This window comes from Bufo gargarizans, chromosome 11 (assembly GCF_014858855.1).
Source record: "Bufo gargarizans isolate SCDJY-AF-19 chromosome 11, ASM1485885v1, whole genome shotgun sequence".
NCBI lineage: Eukaryota > Metazoa > Chordata > Amphibia > Anura > Bufonidae > Bufo > Bufo gargarizans.
In genome coordinates this window covers 76,713,576-76,732,708 of record NC_058090.1, presented here as the reverse complement: position 1 = coordinate 76,732,708, position 19,133 = coordinate 76,713,576, and the positions used below count along the sequence as shown (strand labels likewise).

At 44.0% G+C, this 19,133-nt stretch overlaps 1 protein-coding gene across 1 annotated transcript; it reads left to right on the top strand.

Annotated features, from left to right (window-relative positions):
• Positions 1-923: 923 nt before the first annotated feature.
• LOC122921301 (matrix metalloproteinase-18-like) lies at positions 924-17,123 on the top strand. The gene is made up of 9 exons (XM_044271279.1): positions 924-1,015; positions 1,768-1,909; positions 4,427-4,577; positions 5,393-5,574; positions 7,181-7,415; positions 9,458-9,832; positions 9,961-10,127; positions 15,139-15,310; positions 16,876-17,123. Exons 1-9 carry the CDS (start codon positions 924-926, stop codon positions 17,121-17,123), a joined length of 1,764 nt encoding a protein of 587 aa, XP_044127214.1.
• Positions 17,124-19,133: the final 2,010 nt, after the last annotated feature.

The window sequence follows — 19,133 nt, the reverse complement described above, 5'->3', positions numbered from 1 at the left end:
GCAGAAATACAGCCATGTGCATGGGCCCATGCAGCACTATAGTCGTGCTGCTTACTTTAAAATCTATGTCTACAGAGTACAAGAAGAAACCTTCAGAGGCATTGATGGTGGAACCGCGGTGTAAGAGACAAGAGTTTCCTGACCTCAGGCCATTCAGCTTCCATATTTTTTTTACCATAATCAGGGCTGGACTGGCCCATAGACCCTACAGGGAAGTTTCCAGGTGGGCCGACCCAGCCCTCCTCACCAGTCACCAGCCGGGTGCATAATGATCTGATGTTCTTGGCATTAATGCTGGGAGCATCAGATAATCATGCATCTGGCCAGCATCCGCAGGTGTCCTGCAATCGACTGAATCACTATCCTCAGGACGGTGATACAGTTGAAAACTGCGGCAGGGGTGGGATTATTTTGTTCTGTACTGTGGTATTTGATGCTGCTGGGGTGGTATTTTGTGTTGGACTATGGTATAGCTGGCACTGCCTTCTGTCAGTTTGGACCTGCCTACAACATGGGGCCACTTGTAGTTTTTTTTTCCATGGCCACTTTCGGTTACAACCATTGGTCAAAGAAACTCCATCTTATATCAAGGATACAACTGAGATAATTAAGGTTTTGGATTTCGGTTACAACCATTGGTCAAAGAAACTCCATCTTATATCAAGGATACAACTGAGATAATTAAGGTTTTGGAAGAATTAAAGTGGGAAGATCATTACATCATAGGAACCTTTTTAGATGTAAGCTCGCTGTATACAGTGATAGAACACAAAAGGGGTTTGCAGGCCCTGGAAGATCATTTTAGAAAAAATAAACTACAAGTAGAATGGATACAATTTCTTCTAGAGACGGTTAATTATATATTGTCTCACAATTATTTTGTATTTGAAGATCAGTTTTATTTGCAGCTGACCGGCACCGCCATGGGCACCAGATTCGCCCCCAGCTATGCCAATCTCTTTCTGGATCATTGGGAGAACGAGGTGGTCCGCCCGAGTCTGGTGCTCTGGCGCCGGTATATCGATGATATTATTTTCATATTTACCCCACAGTCCATCACAATGAAGTTACTTTCTTGGATCCTAATATTAAAATAGAAGCCTCCAAAATTATGTGCAGCACTCATACTAAATTAGTAGCAAGGAACAGCTATATACGCTATTTCAGCTGCCATCTACCCAGATGGCTCACCAATTTTTTAAATTCCACCCCCCCCCCCCTCACCACTTTAGGTTCACAGTCTGCCCTTGCCCATAATTTCTTATTTTTTTGCTTGCAAACCTTAAAATCGCTGTAGATAATGTCACCACAATTCTTCCCATTCTCCATATCGCTGGTTCCACAATTTATGAAGGTGAGGAGCTATTTAACCATATAGGTGTCGTCAGAGTGATATGCTGCAGCATGTCTACAGTCTCTGCTGTATGAACATGTGTACGAGTAAAATGCACCTCATTTATTGACCATAGAACCCCCTTTCTATGCATCTCTATCCTCTGAAGCTCTCCATGCTTTCAGCACAGCACGGTATAGGTTTTTGACCTCCTCTTGGTGGGCTTGCTTGCTTGCTGTGCATTTTTGTAGAGATAATTATGAGTACACAAGACCTGTTTGGACAGGTTTAATGTACAGCCAGGTTAAAACCGCCAGACCCTGACAGAGAGTCAACAGTCTGAACGCCTACAGTGGAGAAATGGCCCAGAGATTTATGTTGGTTCATTTAGCATGTGTAGCTTTGTTGGTCATCTTACCTTTCGGGTCCTTCAGACCGATAACTGAAGAAACAATAGATGGATCATCCACCGACGTCTCATCTCCAGAAGTCAATGGATATCCTGTACTGCAGCCTCGTGGAAGGAAAGCAGAGGCCGTGGACCAGATCCCTTCAGAGGAATTTAAATTTGCGGCGGTAAGATTTTTATATATTTTTTTATATAATCAGACATACTGGAGAAGCTGGAGGTGTAGAAGTAGCAGAGCCAAAGTTATCCTAACTTGTTAAGATACTGCAGTCCTATGCACAACCACACGACCCATCATGATGTGATACGTTGTGCCACAAGACAAACTCAACCTTCTTCCATTCATATTATCAGGACAGAGTATGATACGTGTGTGTATTAGGCTGTGCTCACATTATCAGGATAGTTGCACACAGTTTTTTTTATGCACCTTTTTCTTTTTACGATGTTACGTTAGGCCAATCGGAAATTTTAAAACACTCTACAAATACTTCATTTTTTTTTTTTTTTTTTTGTAGTGGTGTTCTAAAACTGGCGTTTTTTTGGACAATATGCTCTGGGTGTAGCATTTTTTTTTCCCTAAAGGGTCTTTTGACACTGCGTCTTTTGCCCCGGATCTCAGTGAAAGACTCCACTGCCATTTGCAGGGCCCATGGTTAAAACCAGTGACATGTCCCTTCTTGGCGCCATGTCCGGGCAGACTCTGCTGTGGGCATCCATTCAGTAGGGCTAAACCCTGAGGGGGCCTGTGGCATTGAAAATGAACACTTCAGTGTAATACGCTGTAGGTTATTCGAGAGGCAAAAATCCACCATGTGAACATGCCCAAAGACTAAAAAAGTCACACAAAAAATGTAGTAAAGCGCGTGACAAACACAAAAAAAAAACACCCACCCACAAAAAAGCTTATATATATATATAACATTTCAACTACATGGTTATCATAATATCAAGATGTGTTGTCAGAGGTTTTACATAGGACTGCAGGTAAACCTATTTAAGGAATCCCAAAATTCTGCAATATCTGTGTATAACATGTAATATAATGCTGCAGATGATTTTTTTGCTATTCCATTAGAATGTGGCTGGAAGGAAGACATTCCTCCTACTGCCTCCCCTCTAATTATCCACAACCCTGGGGGGGGGTGTACGCCCTTGTGCTGTATGTACGACTGCAAGGACATCTTACGCAATATACCGTAGTTGCAAATTAACATTTACTACCATTTGTATCTTTCACGAACCTCACCTGAACATTCTACACATTGATCACGTGTTTCTAGATAGATCGAGATAAGATAGATCGGGAAGGTCTTCAGACCCTTTAACTTTTTTTTTTTTTTACATTTTGTTATGTAGTGGCCTGCTAAAATCAAAAAAGTTAAAAAAAATCTACTTTACTCCCCTCAATCTGCACTCAATACCCCATAATGAGTTTTGGAAATTTTTGCAAACTCATTAAAAAGGAAAAACTTAAATTTCACATAGACATAAGAATTCAGAGGAGGCCTCCAATTTCTCTTGATCATCTTTGAGTGTTCACTTTTTTTATCATCCTGTTATTTTTAGGTCCGCAAGTGTGTGCTCCTATGTTTAAAGTATTTTTGAGGTCAGAGCTCTATTTTTCAGATACAGAACTCCAAATCCCGAAGGATATCCCAGACCTATCGTTAAACTGATTAACCTCTAGCGATCACTGGAGGGAGTTTTAAAGCTTACTCTATATGATTTTTATAGTAAGCTCCCCCTAGTGGTGGCAGCAGGCAGACAGAAGTTTGTTATTGGTGTCTATGCAGAGGATATAGAGCTCTGTATCAGGTCTGTATCAATTTAGACCTAAAAAAAAGGTAGACAAGAACATACATTTACAAAGGTGAGGTGGAAAGGCCTGCACACTACTAGATAACAGTAGATGGATTACACTGAAGGTTACGAGGCACCAGAGATGGAAGCTGACGCACACACAGTAAAGGTGCCTTTGCCCCTTAGAGTAAGTAGGTTTACCACACCATTTCCGTTTTTCTGTTCCATCATAGGGAAAAAAAACACTAAAATGATGGCCGTGCCAGATCCATCATATGACTGACACCAATGTCTATGGAGGCCACCATATTCTCCCCCTGCAGCAGATTCTGGGACATTAGGACTGGGCATGTTGGATGCTTATAGGAGTTCATAAGAAATAGCTATTATGTAAAAGGTGTTTTAAAGGGGTTGTCCCACCTGAACAATTATGGCATAAATGTCTGACAGGTGTCCATTCCACCTTTTGGGGACCCACACGTATGTCAAGAAGGAGACCGTGAATGGGGAGGTGGCCGCCTATATGCAGCTCTCTTCCTTCACTTCTATGGGAGTTCTGAAAATAGCTGAGCACGCTTACTCTGCTGTTGTAGGAATTCCTATAGAGGTGAATGGAGAAAGTCCCACATGGACAGCCACCTCTACATTCAGAGCAGAACAAGATGGGGCCCTTTTCCAGATAGGTATGGGTCTCAGAGGTGAGACCTAAGACTATAGGACATGTATGGAATATCCTGTGGATACATAGTTGGGTTTTATAAGAGTAGATATGAATGCTGGGGATCTCCTCTGAGACAGAAAGCGCACACCATCCATCTTTAGGATTGATGTTGAGTAGACACTAGATTGGAGACATCCTTTGATCTTTTGTCACCCCCCAGGACTATCTGATAGAGTTTGGCTACCTCCCCGATGAGAACTTCACAGATTATGCTGTTCCTGACACTCCATTAATCCCAGAGGACCAGCTGCCAGAAGAGTTTATCAGCGGACTGGAATGGTTTCAGAGGCAGAATGGACTAAAAGTCACCGGTAAGCAGCAAACACTACGGTGAAACCTTTTTTAGATGAGCACCAGTCAAAACTGGTCATCTTCTTGAGTCTTGTAAAGAGGTAGACCTTTGGAGAGGTCTCAGTGTCCGCTCTATAGTGTTAGTGTAATAACCTTCCTAACTTCATGAAGGATTAAAATGGGTTTGTCCAGGTTTAGGAAAGAGTGCCAGAAACCATGGAATACCAGGCTGTGCCTGGTATTCCAGCTCAAGTGGATGGGGCTCCTGAAATTTTTCATACTTTTTTTTGCGTTTTCTATTTAATTCTTGACCCTTTCCCCTCTCTGCACTATCCAAGTGAACTTGTCAGTTGCAGAAGACATTTTGTGGATAATAGACATACATCTATCTACATTGTTTATATGTTGCCGAGATAAATGACTTTAAAGGGGTTGTCCGGGTTCAGAGCTGAACCGGGACATACCCTTATTTTCACCCCACTGACAAGAGCATCTCATGCTCCGATGCGCTCCCTTGCCCTGTGCTAGATCGCGCAGGGCACGGTCTCTTTTGTTTATCATAACACACTGCCGGGCGGAAACTTTACTGTCTAGGGCAGTGCTAAAGCCCACCCATCAGTGCCGGTTACGTCACCGGGCTTCCTGGCAGCACCATGGAGAGCCTGGTACGTCACCGGAACTCCTAAAAATGCCTTTGCCCTAGCGCAGGGCAAAGGAGAGCATCGGAGCATGAACTGCTCCGATGCTCTTGTCTGGGGGCAGCGCCCCTTTTGTCCATAGGCATTGTTTGGTATTGCAGCAGGAGACTGACCTCCTTTTGTGTTGTTTTCTCCAGGTAGATTGGATGATGAAACCAGTGAAGCCATGAAGCTGCCTCGTTGCGGCAAGCATGAGCAGCGCATGTCGTATAAAGTGGGCTCCAAGTGGAAGAAAGATACTCTAACTTACAAGATCATTAACACGACCGCTCTGCTACCAGACAAGCTCGTCAGAGAACAGTTAGTAAAATCCCTGAAGGTACGAATATCTAATACTTACAGAGCACTAGAATTCCTATGTTAAAGGGGTATTCCCACTAGCATGTGCCTTGACATTACGATCAGTGGTGGGGTCTGACATCGCCAGTCCCAAAAACGAATTGGTAGAATCCCCTTCGACTTTTTCCTTGTTCAGCGCTGCATATAAGTGAATGCCCACCAATGAAAAACCTACCTAATACACTTACCTGCTGTATTATGGCTGCTTGTCCATATTGTACCTACAAGCAGCCTATTAGACCCTACCTAATAGGCTTCCATACTTAGCAGACATGGACGCCATTGTTAGGTCTCTGGCTGCCGTTGCGAAGCATCGGAAGCCCCTGATCACTTTGCGGACAGCCTGAAAAGAGGGAGAGGGTTTTCTGAGGGGAGATGCTCCAAATAAAGGCATTCCATGACATGCATGTACGTAATGATGCTGTAGGGACTTTTAAGACCTGTAAGCTCCTCATGTTCATGTAGTGAGCCCGAGAAGGTTGAGAGAGAAGACACAAGTGGCAGTGGTGAGGTGAATGGTGGTAGAGGTAGTACTCACTCTCCTTGCCGGTCCACCAAACCTTCTGTTAGGCTCAAGTCTTCATTGCCTCAGAGGTTGGCTCTCACTTCAGTCACGTTTCTGATAGTTTATATCTCATAGGGCTGGTGTATCCAGTCTACTGCTTCTCCTCACAGACAGTTCCAAACTACAAGGGTGGGGCCAGCCTACACTCAGCAACTGTCTTTAAGGGTACAACCACACGGTGTGCTTGTGTTACAGGTATGACGTGGCTGAGCAACGGTTGAGTACCGCAAGGCCATATGGGGAGCAGCTGACTCTTGTTAACTATTGAAGACCCCACTGTTTAGTCGGTCTGCATTGCTAATGGCCACGTGGCATCTTCAATACCATGTGGCCATTAACAATACAGACCGATTAAACAGTCCGACCTTTATTAGTTATGCACCCCAAACGACCACATGGTACTTTGCCAAATCACAGCCGTGGCACGACAACATTGTGTGGTCGTACCCTTAGGCTAGCTAATTAACTCTCTCACTCTTCCATATACAGTCTTTGGGATTCAAAGTGCAAGTATAACTTATCCCTGTAGCAGTGAACCACTGGGTCACTGCATTCATTTATTGGAAGCAGGTCCTCGTTCAGGCAACCTTGTGTCTGACCACTGGGGCACCCACCGATCATGAGAATAGGGACCCATGCACCCTAGTTTGAATAGAGCAGCGGTTATGCTTGTGTGTGGCCTCTCCATTGAGCTTTATGGGGCTGACAGAGATAGCCAAGCGCTTGTACTCTGCTATATCTGATAGTCCCATAGAGATGACTAGAGCGGCAAACAGCTCATTCACGGCAGCACACCAGCACTGACGAGGCACATATCCACCAACAGCCGATTGCTGACAGTTTCCTGATAGAAGCAGATTTTCTTCTACACTTTTCTACACTTTACAGAGTAAAAACTTAAAACTACTTTGGTATTTTCCAGTTACTGGGGAATATACCCCACCGGGCAGCGGCAGACCGGTCTGTTGTATGAATGTCCTATGTCTATCCTTGGCTTAAAGGTTATTGCTGCTGGTTACAGGTCTGGGAAAGCGTGTCTTCTCTGAAATTTGTTGAAGTGGACATCAATCAGACGGCTGACATTGACATGTTCTTTGTCTCCGGACTGCACAATGATGGAGCCGGTAATGCCTTTGATGGCCCAGGTCGTGTTCTAGGCCATGCCTTCATGCCACCATCCAGCAAGTCCAAGAAATCCATCGATGGAGACTTACATCTTGATAATGATGAGAAGTGGTCAATCAATGAAAAGAAAGGTGACTATCTACCTTCCTACCTCTTTATCTATCTACCTCTCTACCTCCCTCCCTATCCATTCACCTATCTACCTACCTGTCAATCTACTTCACTATCATCCATCTACCTACCTCTCTACTAAAGTCTACCACTCTACCTACTTGTAACCCCTCTCTCTCTCTTGCTGCTTATCTACTTGTCTTTCTAACTATCTCTTTACCTACCTATCTCTACCTATGTGTCTCTTTCGACACCTTCCTCTGTCTATCAACCTACCTACCTACGGTACCTCTCTACCTACTTTTTTAATTTATCCACCTGTCTCTCTACATAGCTGCTTCTCCTTCTATTACCGCCCGACATTCTTTACTAACTGTACCTCTCCTTCCCTTTACCGATCTACCACCTGCCTGTCTATCCTTCTCTCTATCCATCTGTCTAACTATCTATTCATCTTTCTGTCTCCCTCTCTATATCTCCCTGCCTTCCTGTCTATCTCTGTACCTATCTATCTCTGTCTATCGAACTACCTTGCTACCTACATAGCTATCTACCTACCTGCATCTCCCTACCTACCTCTCTAGACCTTTCTCTCTAGACCTTTCTCTCTCTATACCTCTCTCCACACTTATGCACCTACCTCTCTCTCTCTCTACCTACCTTTCTCTCTACCTATTTCTTTCAACGCTTTTCTGTCTGTGCACCTCTCTACACCCCTCTGCCTACGTCTCTCTGTACACCTCTCTATCTCTCTCTTGCTACATCTCTTACCTACAGTACCTCTCACTCTCCACCTCTTTCTATCTTTATACACCTCTCTAACTACCTCTCTACACCTCTGTACCTAACGTTCTCCCTTATCTCTCTAGACCCATCTTTCTCTCTCTCTCAAGCTACCTCTACCTTTCTTTCTTGACTCCTTTCTCTTTACCTACCTGTCTATCCATCTCTCTATCCATCCATCTATCTGCCTACGTATCTATGTATCTATCATCCTCTCTCTACCTATCTGTCAACCTACCTTTTTCCTTACCTTTATCTATCTCTTTCAATCTCTACCTACCTCTCTCTCCCTACCTACCAGTCTGTCTATTAATTTGTCTATCAATCTAGCTACCTACTGTATCTGTATGTTCTTCACTTAAGCTCATTATCCCATATATCCCCAACCACCCTTTGCACCATGAGTCCATCACTGACCTGACATGTTAACGCTATTGGGATGGTTTGTAGAAACCTCTGTTTGAGCCATCAGGGCATAACCACAATGATCATGTTAGTGGGATTTCTTTAGTTTGTGAGATTCACTCTAAAAAGGCCCGGTAAAATAACATTGCTAAAGAATTTTTACTTCAAACTCCATATTGTGTGATCCCTCTATTGTTCTTCCTGGGAATGTATGAAATAGACTGACGTGCAGTAAGCATCTCCTCAGTGGGGAAAGCCAACAAATGTATATATGCCGATTCAAATATTCTACTGCACATGTGTGTGCTTACAAGGCCAGACAAGAGTACGTAGAGGATGCCAGTCCATTTAAGTCAAGGGGAGGGGGAGTAGAAAAGGAACGGAAAGGGAGAAGCTGTGGTGCTCCAAGTGTCTAGGTCCACCCCTTAGTGCACTGAAGCCCTCACTAGCATAATGAATAAATATTTGATTTCTCCTGAATACGCCACAGATTTGAACATGTTTTTGTTTTATCCAGTTGGATCAACCATACCAGACAGTGTACCTCAGGGTTCCTCAACTCCAGTCCTCAGCGTCCACCTGCCGCTCATGTTTTTAGGATTTCGCATCAGGACTTACCACAGGTATTCATTCTGGGGGATAGTCTCAAAACATGACCAGTAGATGGGCCCTGAGGACTGGAGTTGAGGAACACTGGTGTACCTGGTTTAATTGGGATGATCCAGCTGACATATGCTCTGTAAGTCATAGTATGTACATTTTCATATTAAAATATTCAATTTTTTTTCTTTTGTAGGTTAAATAAACATCTAGCAAGACCTGAAATGTTGGCATTGTATCAGTCATTCACATTTCCATTTCTGTGCTATTTTAGGTGTGAATCTTCTGCAGGCGGCTGCCCATGAGCTTGGACACTCTTTGGGGCTAGATCACTCCACCATTCCTGGAGCTCTAATGGCCCCAACTTACAAAGGCTACAAGCCCATGTTCCAACTTCACAAGGATGATATAGAAGCAATCCAAGCTTTGTATGGAAAGCCTCCAGTGAAGACCAACACAAGTGCTTCTTCCATTCCATCCTCAGGGGCCGCAAAAGCTGTGACACCCAGTGCTGGGAAGAATGTTACTGGTGCCAAAGTTACAGAAGAAAAGAACGACCCGAAAAAGCAGACCATAGTCAAGTTATGTAACGATGATGCAATTGACACTTTTGTATCTACTAAGGATGGCTCCATCTACTTATTTAAAGGTTAGTATGGTCAAACCTAAAGGCATTATACAGTACTTTTATATTGTCCTTTTTATTCTTATTCTTGTATCAGTACTTTGCAGAGGACAGTCATGGACCTGCTTAATATGACCTTTTATAATGTATAGGTGAATATTTCTGGGATCTTAGCCATGGAAAACTACCAATGACCCCAAAGAAGAAATACCCACAACTGATTTCTACAAAGTGGAAAGAGCTTCCAGCGTCCATCGATGCAGCCATCAGAATGCAAAACCCAAAGGCAGAGCAAGATGGGAAAATCTTCTTTTTCAAGGTATATAAATCAGTGCTGGTCAGAGAATTCCATGAATATTTGCAGTACCCCACAGCAAGGGGTATCTGCAAATAATTTGTTATTTAGCTACATGTAATGTATTGTTGTGTATTGCAACCAACATAGCTATGTATGGATAGCACAGCCAGGGTTAAAAATCCTGTCTTGGCCCTTGTGGGAGGGTAGGTTGTGGCTGGCTCCACCCCTAGCTTGAAGTTAGTCGGGGGAGAGTTCAGAAAAGAAGGAAACGGTGACCTATGCTCCCTCTTCTCAGACACAGAAAGCTTCACAGACTAACAGATCTCTGCAAAATTAACAGATAAATACAAAGGAGAGAAGTAGAGAACCTAGAGTCTGCATAACAAAGCATAGGAGTCAGTAAGGTACCTGCTACTACAGCCATTATGACTTTGCTGTAATGAGGGACACTCTTAAGACACCCTTCACACTTGGACGTGTCCTAGACAGACGTGCCAACAAGCACCCTGTATCCCTCAATGAACATTACAGCCATTACTGCAAGAGTACTATTGCCCTTCATAGACTCTATTGAAAGAGATTTTAGCAAGATAAAGATGAGGGCTATAATCTCCATCCTTGCCTAAATCCATCATCGCTATATGAGAGAGAATTGCACTGTATGCAGATGGAACCTTGGCTGCTATCGTTGGATGTACTACAACTCCTATTTTGCACTTGAGTAAAGATTGACGTTTACTCATCCACCTCTGGCCTGGTTTCCTGACTCCTACACCATACGGTTTTCATTGCACTCTACACACCCTGCCTTGCACCCATACAAACACTTAACATCAAGGGCACTACCATCAGCCTCTCCTTTCACTGCATCACCCTAGGGAACAACGGTGTGAGGAAAGCCACTGTGACAGCCAGAACCACTACCACTCCCAACCTCCGCTGTGGCTCCTCCTGAGTCGCTGCACATTCAACTTTTGCTCTAAGAGACACATGGGCCCAGCACATCATGGCCAACATAGACTTTACTTCTTATGACATCAAGACTTTGTATCATGTCCTGTTTACTGATGTGTAGATAAAGAGGGAACTCATTCTCTGAACCAATTATGCAATGGGGCACAACCTTGATCCTGTAATGGGCAGTACAGAGATAACTAGACCAGCTATATCCATGTTTTTTCAGCCATCCAGTTACTAAATCAGGAAAATAATTAACCATTCCATACATGTATATACATGGTTACCACCTGGATTTATCTGAGCAATTAGGTAAGAGCCTGCCATTGGATAATTACTGCATGGGCGATGCATTGAGGAGCTTCTCATTTGTTAAACAACCATGTCAGAAGATGCATCCTGTGGTTGCGGAAAAGATGTTCATCTGTTTTAGCAGGGTCAAATTATTGGCATGCATGAAGCAGAGGAAAAATCTAAGTGCAGTACGCAGCCCTGCAGGGTATTGTGATGGTGAGGTCACGGTTACTTAGGCAAACGAGGGTTTCTCTGGGTTACTCACAGTTTCTTGAAAGACCCTGGGCAGGCGTACAGCAGTGATGGAGAGGCTGGCACAGGGGACCTCTGGGGCACTCTCAGTGTATAGGGACCAGGCCTGATGGAAGATGAGGTGCCCTGGATGTTGCAGGTGTTTAATGTGCCGGTGGCAAGATCCCTTTAAGATTTGTGACGCCAGTGCCGGTAACGGTGGCACACCGATTTATGAGAGGAATAATTGAGGAACACAATGTTGTGGGGAACCAAAACTTTCTTTTACTGGAAACAGTCAATTATTTACAGTCTAGGTTCAGTTCCACATGGCAGTAGCAATAATAAGCAGGCTTTTACAAATGGCAGGCACAATGTTCTTGCAAGATACTCAGAGGTTTAAAACACTTACAGATCAGGCTGCACTTTTCCTCAGAAATCCTGTGCACTATTCCTCAGAACTCCTGTCTGTCTTAATCCCAAGGCCCGTATGCCCTATTGATGGCTTTATCCTTGGTCACCAAAACTTCCTCAGGTATATACACTCACCTAAAGAATTATTAGGAACACCTGTTCTATTTCTCATTAATGTGATTATCTAGTCAACCAATCACATGGCAGTTGCTTCAATGCATGTAGGGTTGTGGTCCTGGTCAAGACAACCTCCTGAACTTCAAACTGAATGTCAGAATGGGAAAGAAAGGTGGGCTACAACAGCAGAAGACCCCACCGGGTACCACTCATCTCCACTACAAATAGGAAAAAGAGGCTACAATTTGCACGAGCTCACCAAAATTGGACTGTTGAAGACTGGAAAAATGTTGCCTGGTCTGATGAGTCTCGATTTCTGTTGAGACATTCAAATGGTAGAGTCCGAATTAGGCGTAAACAGAATGAGAACATGTATCCATCATGCCTTGTTACCACCGTGCAGGCTGGTGGTGGTGGTGTAATGGTGTGGGGGATGTTTTCTGGGCACACTTTAGGCCCCTTAGTGCCAATTGGCGATCGTTTAAATGCCACGGGCTACCTGAGCATTGTTTCTGACCATGTCCATCCCTTCATGACCACCATGTACCCATCCTCTGATGGCTACTTCCAGCAGGATAATGCACCATGTCACAAAGCTCGAATCATTTCAAATTGGTTTCTTGAACATGACAATGAGTTCACTGTACTAAAATGGCCCCACAGTCACCAGATCTCAACCCAATAGAGCATCTTTGGGATGTGGTGGAACGGGAGCTACGTGCCCTGGATGTGCATCCCTCAAATCTCCATCAAATGCAAGATGCTATTCTATCAATATGGGCCAATATTTCTAAAGAATGCTATCAGCACCTTGTTGAATCAATGCCACATAGAATTAAGGCAGTTCTGAAGGCAAAATGGGGTCCAACACCGTATTAGTATGGTGTTCCTAATAATTCTTTAGGTGAGTGTATATATCCTTGCATTAAGTAGATCCTCTGCCCTTCAGCTCTCTGGTTCAGCTGGAAACAACTGCTGCTCTGCTCTGCACTTTGTGGGAACTGCAGGTTTCTCAGGAGGTAACTTCTTCCCCTGGTGGCAACTAGAAGCCTGGGCTGTCTAGCTGCATGTCAGGAGGTGGCCCTCAGCTCCTCTCTGCTGAAGTGCACACTCTCTTCTGTCTCCACACAGACTCCTGACTACACAGACCCCTTCCCTGAACAGGACCTGACTATATATATTAGGGGTTCCCTAGCTCCTTCTACTGTCTAGGAGGAGGAACTACACGCTAACAGGCCTGATACACAGATACACAGGGAAAATTCACATAAATAACATAGCAATATACATTAAAATGGACTGTAAAATACAATGCCACTGTTCCTCAGGAGGTGGAGAACAACGTGGCCCCATTGACCCTTGTGTAGTTCCCACAATTACCTAGTGGGACACTACATAAGTAGATTGTTGAAATGACTAAAATCGGGTAAGGAACTGTCCAACACATTATTAAAAAAGTGGAAGGACAGTGGAGAAATATCTTTGATGAAGAAAGATGGTCGAAAAAAAAATCTTGAATGATCGTGATCGGCGATCACTTAAACATTTGGTGAAATCATATCGTAGAAAATACCAGTAGAAATCAGGGATATTTTTATTAGTGAAAGTAAGAGCATGTCCACACGCACAGTGCAAAGAGAACTTAAGGGATTGAGACTGCTGTGTAGCCTTAAGAAAACCACTTGTCAGTGAGGCTAAAAGTTTGCTAGGAAGCATAAAGATTGGACTATGGAGCAATAGAAGAAGGTCATGTGGTCTGATGAGTCCAGATTTACCCTGTTCCAGAGTGATGGGCGCATCAGGTTAAGAAGAGAGGCAGATGAAGTGATGCCCCCATCATGCCTAGTGCCTACTGTACAAGCCTGTGGGGGCAGTGCTATGATCTGGGGTTGTTGCAGTTGGTCAGGTCTAGGTTCAGTAACAGTATGTGCTCCAAGAATGAGGTCAGCGACTACCTGAGCATACTGAATGACCAGGTTATTCCATCAATGGATGTTTTCTTCCCTGATGGCACGGACATATTCCAAGATGACAATGCCAGGATTCATCGGGCTCAAATTGTGAAAGAGTGGTTCAGGGAGCATGAGACATCGTTTTCACACATGGATTGGCCACCACAGAGTCCAGACCTGAACCCCATTGAGAATCTTTGGGATGTGCTGGTGAAGACTTTGCGCTGTGGTCCAGTTTTTGTAATACTTTACCACTTTCCTCACTCAATCAGCTATCAGCCATGAGCTCTAAAGTGCCCTCAATCATTGACTATTTACTGTTTTCCTTTGGAAAGAGTACATGCTCCATATGTAGGTTAGCCATCAGAATTATCAGGCTCCTTTTCTCACCTCTCTCCTCCTCTAGGTGAAGAAACTGGGCTACCATTCTGCTCTACAGCTTGTAAAATTCTGAGCTTGCGCAGTGAACAAGTCAACACGCCCTTTGGAGTAAATGAAAAAAGACAATATTGTACACGTCAGTGTTGACATCACCTGTAAGCAACAATAAACACTGGCGCTGTGCAGTCAAGTAGATTTAGGGCTCCTTCACACGATCATAGGCCGTTCGTGGTCATATTGCTGAGCGCAAACAGCAGGTCCACAATATTGGGGCATCGGCTGTGTGAATCCCATATCACGGATGCGGACCTATTGACTCGAATAGGTCCGCAATCCACAAGATATGGTGCCGAGCGTAGGCATGGATTGGGCTTTTAGGTCCATGCCTCCACACCGCAAAAGATAGGACATGTCCTATCTTTTGCTGTATATTGCGGATCGCGGACCCATTCAAGTCGAGGAGTCCGCACCGCAATACGGCATTCACATTCTTTTATTAACCAAGAAGATAGAGGCAGATTTGTCAGTAACCAGGCATTGTGTGCCTTTTTTTCATGGACAAAGCACCTGTGAAACCCACACTTTCAATCTTATCTTATTTGGTTCGGTCATCACCTGCATCCTGATGCACCATCTGTTTAGTACTTGGTGTTGATTACAATTTCTTATGGGTTTTTTTTTCACAGGGAAATAAGTACTGGAAATACGACAACGATAAAATAGAAGCCGGATATCCAAAGCCGATGAAAGAAGGATTTCCGGGTATTCCTGCCAATGTTGATGCTGCATTCACCCAGCCTGCCATTGTAGCGAAGGGAAACAAGGTTATTCGGGAGGAGAGGATTTTCTTTATTAAAGGTGAGGTGACCGATGCTTGAATTAACACAGGAAAGTTCTATGAGGTTGTACTTGCCCTATTTAGACCTATTGGGCTACAAGAGCTTCTCGGAGTGCACCTTTGGCTTGCATATGATCCATATATCGCACACTGGAAAAGTAGAGCACAGCCGATGGAGTGTTTTTTCGCTCTGGACGACTCGGCATTACACGGACAGCTCATTAACCCTTAGAGGACCCTGCAATTTTCCTTTTTTGCGTTTTCATTTTTCACTCCCCACCTTCCCAGAGCCATAACTTTTTTTTTTTCTTTCCTTCACATAGCCTTATGAGTAGGGATGAGCGAACATCTGTTTTAGAAGTTCGGGTTTAGGATGGGGTTAGTGCAGAATTGCGTTATGGATCCTGTGACCATGGGCCATAAGTTATGGTCTGTCATCATGGGATATAAAACACAATTCTGCCGCAACCCCAACCCGAACGCAAACGTCTAAGACAGAAGTTCGCTCATCCCTACTTATGAGGCCCTTTTTATGCAATTCTGCCACAGTTTTATGGGTTTTTTTTGTTTGCTTTTTTACAGCGCACCCTATGCGGTAGAATTGACCTGTTACCTTCATTCTCCATGTCAGTACAATTACAACAATACCACACTTGTATAGTTTTTCTTGCATTTTAATACTGAAAAAATAATAATAAATTAAAAATGCATTTTTTTTTCTTTTCATCGCCATATTCTGACCCCTATAACTTTTTCATATTTATGCCTATGGAGCTGTATGAAGGATATATATATTTTTTTGGGGGGTGATCTGTACTTTTCAGTGATACCATTTTAAAGTGCGTGACAAAAAATGGTGAATTGGCCATTTTAAATTTTAGTTTTCTGTTACGCTATTCGCCGTATGGGATGAATATTGTTATATTTTAATAGTATGGGTATTTTCAAATGTGGCAATGCCTATAATTTTTTATTTATTTATCTAGATTTTGGGGAAAGAAGGGTGATTTGAACGTTAATATTTTAAAAACTTTTTTTTTTTTTTACTTTTTTTTAAAGTCACCCTAGGTGACTATAACTGGCGGTCATTAGATTGCCACTTCTGTTCTGTGATAGGTATATATCTATACACTATATACCAATAGAGTGCTGCCATCTGCTGGCCTATATTGGTATATACCAGTGATGGGTATCAGAGCCTGCTTGAGGCTCCGGGCAACACAGAAATACTACAGCTTCCCCGATCTCAGAAGGGGAACGCTGTTACAGGCACTTGAGCACGCTTCTGCACCGCTGAGATGTTGTGGTCACATTTGATCATGGTATCTGAGGGATTAAATGTGACCACAGCATCTCAGCGGTACAGACGCGGGAGCCACGTGCCCCCTTGCCTGTAGCAGCGTTCCCCAGCTGAGATCGGGGAAGCTGTAGTATTTCATCTTTTGCCAACCAGGGCACTGTGTAGCACAGTAATGCAGAACTGTAAGAGAAGTTGGGGATTGAGTAAAAACTCAAGATGGACTTATGTCCTAATCCTAGTCTTAATCATGCAGTATTGTAAAATATACCTTTTAATTGTATTAAGGTAAAAAATTCTACGTATATGATCCAGTCGCCGGCAACAGCTCAAGTCCTCAGATGCTACAAGACGACTGGCTTGGGGTGAAGCTTCCCATCACTGCCGCCCTCAGCTTGAAGAATGAGATGTATCTTATCAGCAAAAAGAAGTTCCAGAAGATCCTTCTGCTCACGTACTCCCAGAACCGGGTCTACGGCAACATTCACCAGGCCAAAAATCTAGAGCAGCTGATTGTGTGTGAAACGACCAAATGAAGTGCGGGCAGCGGCCGCCCTCTACTAATAATCCTTTACTTGGTAATTTGTACAGTGCAATCTCTGTCCTACCAGTGCATTCCGTGCAGAATACGCATCCTAACAAAGCGGTAAACAACAAGAATTAAAGGGGCAGCCGACCACTCCAATGGTCCTAGACTGTGCCCCCATTAAAAAAATAAAATAAAAATCACCTCTCTGCAGTCCCAACTAGGTACTCGCGCACAACCAGGAAGGGGTTTGCTCTTGTGACTGCTGCAGCCCATCACTTGCCTCTGCAGTCACATGTGTTGATGTAACATTCAAGCAGATGTGACCACTGAGGCCTGTAATTTGCCAAAGCAGCCATGGGACCACTTCCTGGTCCTGGCGGCATGGGCATGGTAGGACTGCAGATGAGTTTTTTTTGTTAGTTATTTTTTAAATGGGGCACAGTTTAGGACCATTGGGATTGTTGGCTCGTCAGTGGGACAACCCCTTAAAAGAGGACATGTCAGTTTTAGTAACTGCTCGCAATCCCCACAAAATGACTATTCTACAGCAGAAATGTTATTAGAGCGAGTGATCATCATGACCTCTTCATGATATACCAAGCACGGTGCCGTCCATTGTATAGTGGCTGTGCCTCGTGCTCAATTCCACTCACACTGCAAATAGGCCTTGCGACTGATGGGCCAGGGATGCTCAACCAGCCCTTCAGGTATTGCATCACTACAACTCCCAGCATGCCATAATAGCTGTAGGCTGTCCAGGCATACTGGGAATCATAGTTTTGCAACAGCTGGAGGACTACAGGTTGGGCATCCCTGCTATAGGACAAGGAAGATGATGGCACAATTGGCCAAAAGCCAGGTCTGATTTCCTGATCAACATGGGTGGCTGGAGTGGAGCCCCCATCGATCAGTCACTAATAACCTATCCTGATCCACTTATTACACTGAACATGTTATCTGCTATACGTTCTGTATCTGTCCTATCTGCAGCCTATAAATATGAATAAAAAATATGTTTAATTGCAACATCTTCATCATGTGTTTGGTGGTGAAGGGTCACACGGTTCCTCCTGTTTCAGCAGTTTTTAATACCTTGGCCCATTTACGACTACATTGAGCGATGGGTGGCCTGCATCAGCAAGACGTTTAGCAATGAATGGCCAACAAAAAAAGGCGCTCATAGGGTAAATACGTTGGGTACAAATTCCCTCAAGGGGATATATATTATGCTCACCTATTGATGTTGTGCAAAGTTAGGCAGTGAGCTTCAGAGACGGAGGTCGGTGCGGTCAGTGCTATCTGGGTCTCCAGAGCCAGTCGGCCTAAGGAGTAAATGAGCACAAGGAAAGAAATAGGTTGACTACTTGACTCCCACAAAAGAAAGATCTAAATCAGATTAATATTCGGTGTGGCCACCCATTACCTTCAAAGCAGCATCAATTATACAGTTCCACTTGCACACAGCTTTTGAAGGAACTCGGCACACTAACTACAGATCTTCTGTGGATGTAGGCTTCCTCAAATCCTTCTGTCTCTTCGTGTAATCTCAGACAGACTCCATAATGTTGATGTTGCTCTGTAGGGGCTGTCGCCACTTCCAGGACTCCTTGTTCTTTACGCTGAAGATAGCTCTTCATGGCATTGGCTGTATGTTTGTATTTTGAACATTTCTTTCACCAGACCCTTTGTCTAAGAAGACCTCCTTCTTGTGCTTGGGATATATGAAGTTGTTCCCAGGACTGGATTATTGGAGGAGCAACTGAGCTATTGCCCCTGGGGTTTCCACCACCAGAGGCTCTAATCTCTCTGCAACTGCCATGGACTCTGCACTTTGATTAACAGGGGGCGAGGCTGTGAAAATGTCATCACACCTGGTCCTGTCAATCGGCGTGCAGTTGCAGAGAGAGCAGAGCCTCTTGGTGTAACGGCAACATCCCCATTGCTCCTAGAGGCGCATTTGCACAAAGAAGACACCCAGAGGTAATGTCGGTCATGGACATTTAACCCCTCAGATGCC